The sequence below is a fragment of the Eptatretus burgeri genome, chromosome 6, assembly GCF_056783735.1.
Source record: "Eptatretus burgeri isolate ZD-2024b chromosome 6, Ebu_testis_v1, whole genome shotgun sequence".
Taxonomy (NCBI): domain Eukaryota; kingdom Metazoa; phylum Chordata; class Myxini; order Myxiniformes; family Myxinidae; genus Eptatretus; species Eptatretus burgeri.
Window position 1 is genome coordinate 99763314 of NC_140966.1, and position 7500 is coordinate 99770813.

General features: G+C 47.6%; 1 protein-coding gene across 1 annotated transcript in view; it reads right to left on the reverse strand.

The window, feature by feature from the left end:
• LOC147025449 (uncharacterized) overlaps window positions 1–7500 on the reverse strand; it is a 46042-nt gene that overhangs the window by 1630 nt on the left and 36912 nt on the right. The window contains exons 12-14 of the mRNA XM_085887082.1: window positions 5674–5744; window positions 5479–5535; window positions 4743–4976 (exon numbers count right to left, since the gene is read on the reverse strand). Coding sequence (XP_085743208.1) covers window positions 4743–4976; window positions 5479–5535; window positions 5674–5744 — 362 coding nt within the window. The remainder of the gene's footprint in view (window positions 1–4742; window positions 4977–5478; window positions 5536–5673; window positions 5745–7500) is intronic.

The following is a 7500-nucleotide window of genomic DNA, read 5'->3' on the forward strand; positions in this document are numbered from 1 at the left end:
GGTTGAATGGGTCTCAGTAGTCTCAGCAATAAAAAAAAACAAAAATCGGTTCCAAACAAGAATTAGAAAAGAGCAAATAAGACAATCATCTTCTCCTATCAATCTGAGTTGGCACATACTCGAGCAATTTTGTGGAGAAAATCAGCCCATCTTAACCTTTACAAACACATACAGTCCCTTCAGAAAGTATTCACATTCCTTGACTTTTGTCACATTTTGTGTTGCAGCATCAATTTAAAATGGATTTTTTTGTCACCGATCCACATAACACAAAATACCCCACAATGACAGTTAAAACATGTTTTTGGAATTTTTTACAAATAAATGAAAAATGAAAAGCTCAAATGTCTTTCGTCAATAAGAATTCAACCACCTAAGTCAATACTTTGTAGAGCGAATTTGACAGCGATTCCAGCTAAGAATATTCTTGGGTATGTCTGTATCAGTTTTGCACATCTGGATTTGTGGATTTTCTCTCATTCTTCCTTGTAGATTTGCTCAAGCTCTGTCAAGTTGGATGGGGAGCGTCGGTGAACAGCAATCTTCAAGTCTTTCTACAGATTCTCAATGGGATTCAAGTCTGAGCTTTGGCTGGGCCACTAAAGGACTTTCACGTTCTTGTTCTGAAGCCAATCCAGTATTGCTTTGACTGCATGCTTGGGGTCATTTTCCTGTTGGAACATAGATATTCACCACAGTTTCAGGTCTTTTGCACTCTGAAGCAGGTTCTCAAGGATTTGCCTGTATTTGGCTCCATTCCTGTTGCCTCTATCCTTCCAAGTCTCCCAGTGCCTGCCACTGAAAAGCATTCCCATAGCATGATGCTGCCACCACCATGATTAATTGTTGGGAGTGTGTTGGATGGGTGATGAGGTGTGCTTGGTTTCTGCCAGATGTAGTGCTTTGCATTCAGGGTTACGAGTTTAAATTTCATCTCATCAGACCACAGAATCTTTTGTCTCATGCTCTCAAAATCATTCACATGACTTTTTTCAAAGTCCAGGTGTGCTGTCATGTGCCTTTTTCTCAGGAGTGGCTTCTGTCTGACCACTCTCCCATAAAGCTTAGATTTCGATAAAGTGCTGCAGAGGGAGAGGTGTGAGGGAGAGGGAGAAGTGTGAGGGAGAGGAGTGAGGGAGAGGGAGAGGTGTGAGGGAGAGGAAGAGGTGTGAGGGAGAGGAAGAGGTGTGAGGGAGAGGAAGAGGTGTGAGGGAGAGGTGTGAGGGAGAGGGAGAGGTGTGAGGGAGAGGTCGAGGTATGAGGGAGAGGTCGAGGTATGAGGGAGAGGTAGAGGTGTGAGGGAGAGGGAGAGAGAGAGGGAGAGGTGTGAGTGAGAGGGAGAGGAGTGAGTGAGAGGGAGAGGGAGAGGTGTGAGGGAGAGGGAGAGTGAGAGGGAGAGGTGTGAGGGAGAGGGGTGAGGGAGAGGGAGAGGTGTGAGGGAGAGAGAGAGGTGTGAGGGAGAGGGAGAGGTGTGAGGGAGAGGAAGAAGTGTGAGGGAGAGGAAGAGGTGTGAGGGAGAGGGAGAGGTGTGAGGGAGAGGTATGAGAGAGGTGTGAGGTATGAGGGAGAGGGAGAGGTGTAAGGGAGAGGTGTGAGGGAGAGCTGTGAGGAAGAGGTGTGAGAAAGAGGGAGAGGGAGAGGGAAAGGTGTGAGGTGTGAGGGAGAGGGAGAGGTTTGAGGGAGAGGTGTGAGGGAGAGGTGTGAGGGAGAGGGAGAGGTGTGAGGGAAAGGGAGAGGTGTGAGGTAGAGGTGTGAGGGAGAGGTGTGAGGGAGAGGTGTGAGGGAGAGGTGTGAGGGAGTGGTGTGAGAAGAGGTGTGAGAAGAGGTGTGAGAAGAGGTGTGAGAAGAGGTGTGAGAAGAGGTGTGAGAAGAGGTGTGAGGTGTGGAGGAAGTCGGTAATCCAAGAGTGGATTTGGCCTTGGATTCCAGAGGCAGACAGTTTGGAGAGCAGGGCAGGATGCTCAACTGTATCAAAAGCACGAGATATGTCCAGAGACTGCTCTAATTTCATTTATGAGGTTGAGGGCCTCATCCATTGTTGCAAGAATACAAGCAGCTTATCCAGGGTAGAGTGACCTCGTAATAATCCAAATTGATGATTTGTTATGAAGCTGTTGGAGAAAAGGAATGATTTTATGTCAACTGCAATGATAGATTCCATGACCTTGCTGAATGGAAGAAAGTGAATTGGTCTGCAGTTGAGCGAATCCGTTTTTTTCACTTTTCTTTGATGTAGTGCTGTGATGTTGGCTGATTTCAAAGCATATGGAAGATGACCTGTGGTAAATGACAGAATGAAAAGGGCAGAGAGAAGAAGCGCAAGAGCAGTGGAAAGGGTTTTTAAGGACACATGAGCTGATGCTGTCCAGTCCAATTGGAGAGTCAGAGTCGAGGGTTGCCAGAAACTTTCCAACCTTTTCAGGTGCAAAATAATCAGTTGGGTATGACTGGGACGAGTGGATATGGAGAGAGAGTGTTTAGGGCCACAACATTTGGAAGCAAACATAGAACTGAGGCATTCAGCCTTCTCATGAGTGGAGCCAGCTGTGGTGCCATTTCAAGTGAGGGACATGAAAGGGGAGCATACACTGGAGACAGACTTGACAAGGCACCACCAGGTTTTAGAGGAGTGAGACAGGTTTGAAAGTTCATTATTGAGATTGGACAGACATTGTTTTCTGGCTCTCCTGAGTGTGGACACACACTTGTGGGCTTTGTGAAATGACTTGAGGTTGCCTTTGGTTGAATTTGCCTTCCAGGAGGAGAATTCTTTTTTTTTTTTGATGGCAACTTCCTCATGATAGGATTCAGAGTACCAAGAGCAGGAGGATGGGTTGGATAATTGAAGACGAGTTGGGATTAATCTGAGCATAAAAGAGAGCAGTTTCTGTGGAAGAAATCGCAAGCTCAATTGATATAAGCGGCGGTGGATATAGGAGACCAGTCCTGAAGTGTGATGGCTACTTGCAGTCCCTGCCAGATTGCTTGAATGAACTGCCAGAGTTGCCAGTGCAGAGGCTGTTCTCTGAGAATAACCAGAGAGATGTTGACCTTCACAAGCTCAGACGAGCCAATTGGAGCAGATGACGAGCAAGATACTTTGGCGTGGAAGTTGTTCATCATCAAATCCAGGAGGGAAGATTCGCCATTTGGGGAAATCTGGGAGGGAAAGTTCACAGATTGAGTACATGGATAGTGAGAAATTGAGTTTTTGATGTAAAGTGCACCTCCTCCACCAGGACAGGGGTTCAGGTCGATCAAACTGGAGGAGACAATAGCCAGGGAGAGACACTAATGAGTCAGGGACATCCTGTGGAGGAAATATTCAGTTAAGTAGATGATGTATGGTTTATTGCAGCTTTCAGTTTGGAATGGACGCCTCAGGTCTGTCAGGTTGGAAAGGAGGTCTCGGAGCACACAGTTAGGGATGTGGGAGAGGAGCAAGGAGAGGGAGTAGGGTGGGGGGAGGCCAGGGGGGACAAGGTTGAAGCTGGGAGGGAGAGGAGTAAGGGAAGGGCATGGCAGAGGGAAGATGAGAGGGGGCAGGATGAGGTGGAGGTAGAGAGGGGAGAGGGGGCAGGATGACTTGGGAGCTGATGGGGGTGAGCGGACAACTGTCACGGAGGGTTTTGACACCATGAATGGACATGAGGGGAAAATTATTGTCGTGTGCACACAGTCTTTGCAAAATTAACGCCTCAGGATTCCCAGACTGGATAACCTGCGAAAGGCTTCATCGGTGGGGTGGTGGTGTTTTTGGTTGAAGGCACGGAGGAAAATTCAGCTGTAAGTGAAAGAGGAGGCTGGTTTAACTAGGCATTTAGGACTGAGGAGGTTTTGCAAAATAAGCCTTGTCAAATAGAAAAGGAAGAGATTTGTTGAAGAAAAATAAAAGGGTTGTTCATGATGGAGTAATAAGCAGAGTGAGGTACTTTCAGATATATTTTGGAAGCGTTTTATTGAATGTATTTTTTTGAATGTTGTGAATGGGTTTTAAGGAAGAGAAAAGTTTCATTACATTTGGTGATATTGTAAAGGAAGGATAGGAAAATGAGAGTGGAGTTTCAAAAACAAAAAAGATCCCATTGTTGTTGTTGATGGGTTTTCCCCAAACCACCCCCAAAGAGTTTGTTCTTGTTTTTTCTGGGTGAAGAATGAGCGATATTTTCTTTTAACTTTTGAGGGTGGAGGGGAAAAGGATTGAGCTGAGGGTTCAGAAATTACAATGGAACAAAGAAGCAAAAACGAGGCAGAAAACGAAGGGAAAGCACACACTCAACCACCACAAGGAGGCCCGACTGAACTCGAGAGATGAACGAAATGATCAAACATAGGACATGGTCTGGGACAGAACAGTTGATGAAATACAAAGAGCAAAACAGGAATAAAAATGACACAGCAAAACAACGTAAATGGTCAGGGAACTTAGCTTATAAGAACTGGTTGGGGAGAGTGCTGATCGGTCGTCCACACAGCCGATCCCTGATGCACCGATGTTGAAACTGATCAGTGGGATATTACGGAAACGATTGGAGACAAAAATAGTGATGGAAACACTTTTGGGGGGATTATGGAACCGTATCGTTTTGAGCCTTGTGCGAGCAATTTAGACGAAGATGGTGATCAATGGAGGTGGTTCGTGAAGATGAAAATGCCAGTTGCATGTTTACTTCAGATTGGTAGGTTTTGTTTTTTTGTTCAATTCATGGTTTATGAGGGATTTTGTATTAAATGATACTCACCTCAATATTATTGTAAGTCAGAAATCCATGTCCAACGAGTAATGTCTTGAACAAGATGCCAAGTGCCCACACATCAGCCGGGGGACATTCATAGCCATTGGTGAAGAGCTCTGGTGCCATATAGGCACGTGTTCCAAGGAAGCCAACAAATTTTTCACCTGGCATGAAAAATGTAGCAACGCCAAAATCGATGATCTTCACGTTCCTCTTAGTCGTGCAAAGCACATTTGTAAGCTGGAGAATAAACAGAAATCATTATGTTAAAAAAACATCAAATCCTCGATGATAAAATATGTTAAAAGAAATATTCAAATTTGAATGAGAAGGGCAGAAAGGGGGAAGAAATTCCAGGAAGACAAAAGTTTAAAAAAAATCCTCTATCAATGTCAAAGTTTATGTAATAATATGGAGGAGCTTAACGTGACAGGAGACAGCGAGAAGTACAAATGGTGGAGTTGCAGTTCGTGAGACTTGGTTTAGCTGGAGGACAGAATGAGAAGGTCATAATATGTTGAGGAGTGATAGGAAAGAGAAAGCAGGAGGAGGAGAAGGAGCAAGCTCAATAAAGGACAATATATTCTATCAAGAGAAAAAGGGGTGATCTGAAGGAGGGAATTAATGAAGAGGGTTCTGTGTGGATAGAGATCAAGGATGGAAGAGTAGTTAGGCACGTATAAATCAGGCTCCCGGTGTGACAAAAGAATGCAACATGGTCGACACGAGTGTAGTTGGTTACCTTTATGTCCCTGTGGACAATGTTCTGCTCGTGCATAAACTCAAAAGCACAAGCCATCTGGAAGGATGAAAAATATTAAAATATGGACACAGAGTTTGATTGTTAAGACTTGATAATTTCAAATTCAATGCTTTCTGTCATATTTCAAAACAAATCATAAACACCAAACTCATGATGAAACCTCTTTCAGCTCACCTGCTTCATGAGAGGCAATGCCTCTTTTTCAGAATATTTCCCCTTCAAAGCAAGGTTGTAATCGAGTGAACCTGCACACATCGGACAGAAACATATGGGCAAGGCAATGACATTTTTCAGTTTTGAGAAAACACGAGGAGAGGAAGGGTTTCTGTTGTTGAAAATTTGAATCTTTTAGTGTGAAAATAAACAAAACGAAGGAGGTAAATTTTGCTTGCAAAATCGAAGACGATGGAAGAGCAAAGTGTGCCACAGTTGGATAAGATCACCATCTTCGATGGAAGAGTGCCACAGTTGGACAGATCAAGGGTATGAATGAACAGGAAGACAGAGAAAGCGAGAGAGAGAGAAAGCGAGAGAGCGAGACAGAGAGACAGAGAGAGGAGGCGAGGGGGAAAGCAAGAGAGAGGGCGAGGGGGAGAGAGTGGGAGGGAGAGAGAGAGAGGGCGAGAGAGAGAGGGCGAGAGAGAGAGAGAGAGAGAGAGAGAGAGAGAGAGAGAGAGAGAGAGAGAGAGAGAGAGAGAGAGAGAGAGAGAGAGAGAGAGAGAGAGAGAGAGGGCGAGCAGGAGCGGGCGAGAGGGCGAGAGAGAGAGAGAGAGAGAGGACGATAGAGAGGACGAGAGAGAGAGGACGAGAGAGAGGGCGAGAGAGAGAGGGGGAGAGAGAGAGAGCGGGCGAGAGAGAGAGAGAGAGAGAGGGCGAGAGAGAGAGAGGGCGAGAGAGAGAGAGGGCGAGAGAGAGAGAGGGCGAGAGAGAGAGAGGGCGAGAGAGAGAGAGAGAGAGAGAGAGAGAGAGAGAGAGAGAGAGAGAGAGAGAGAGAGAGAGAGAGAGAGAGAGAGAGAGAGAGAGAGAGAGAGAGAGAGAGAGAGAGAGAGAGAGAGAGAGAGAGAGAGAGAGAGAAGGCGAGGGGAGAGAGAGAGAGAGGGCGAGGTGGAGGGAGAGAGAGGGCGAGGGGGAGAGAGAGAGGGCGAGGGGGAGAGAGGGTGAGGGGAGAGAGAGAGGGCGAGGGGGAGGCGGAAAGAGAGAGAGGGCGAGGGGAAAAGAGAGAGAGGGCGAGGGGGAAAAAGAGAGAGGGCGAGGGAGAGAGAGAGAGACAGAGGGCGAGGGAGAGTGATAGAGAGGGCGACAGGGAGAGAGAGAGAGAGAGAGAGAGAGAGAGAGAGAGAGAGAGAGAGAGAGAGAGAGAGAGAGAGAGAGAGAGAGAGAGAGAGAGAGAGAGAGAGAGAGAGAGAGAGAGAGAGAGAGAGAGAGAGAGAGAGAGAGAGAGAGAGAGAGAGAGAGAGAGAGAGAGAGAGAGGTGAGAGAGAGAGGGAGGGAGAGAGAGAGAGGGCGAGAGAGAGCATGAGAGGGAGAGAGGGCGAGAGAGAGAGGAGGCAAGAGGGAGAGAGGGCGAGAGAGAAAGAGGGTGAGAGAGAGAGCGAGAGCGAGAGGGGGAGAGGGCGGGGGCGGGGGAGAGAGAGAGGGAGAGGGGAGAGAGAGTGCGAGACAGAGGGCGAGAGAGGGCGAGAGGGGTGAGAGAGGAAATGAGAGGGCGAGAGAGAGGGCGAGGGGGAGAGGGGCGAGAGAGAGAGGGCGAGGGAGAGAGGGCGAGAGAGAGGGCGAGAGAGAGGGTGAGAGAGAGGGTGAGAGAGAGGGTGAGAGGGAGGGCGAGAGGGAGAGAGGGCAGGAGAGAAAGGGCAGGAGAGAGAGAGGGTAGGAGAGAGTGCGAGAGGGAGAGAGGGCGAGAGGGCGAGAGGGAGAGAGGACGAGAGGGAGAGAGGGTGAGAGGGAGAGAGTGCGAGAGAGAGGATGAGAGGGAGCGAGGGCGAGAAAGAGAGAGAGAGAGGG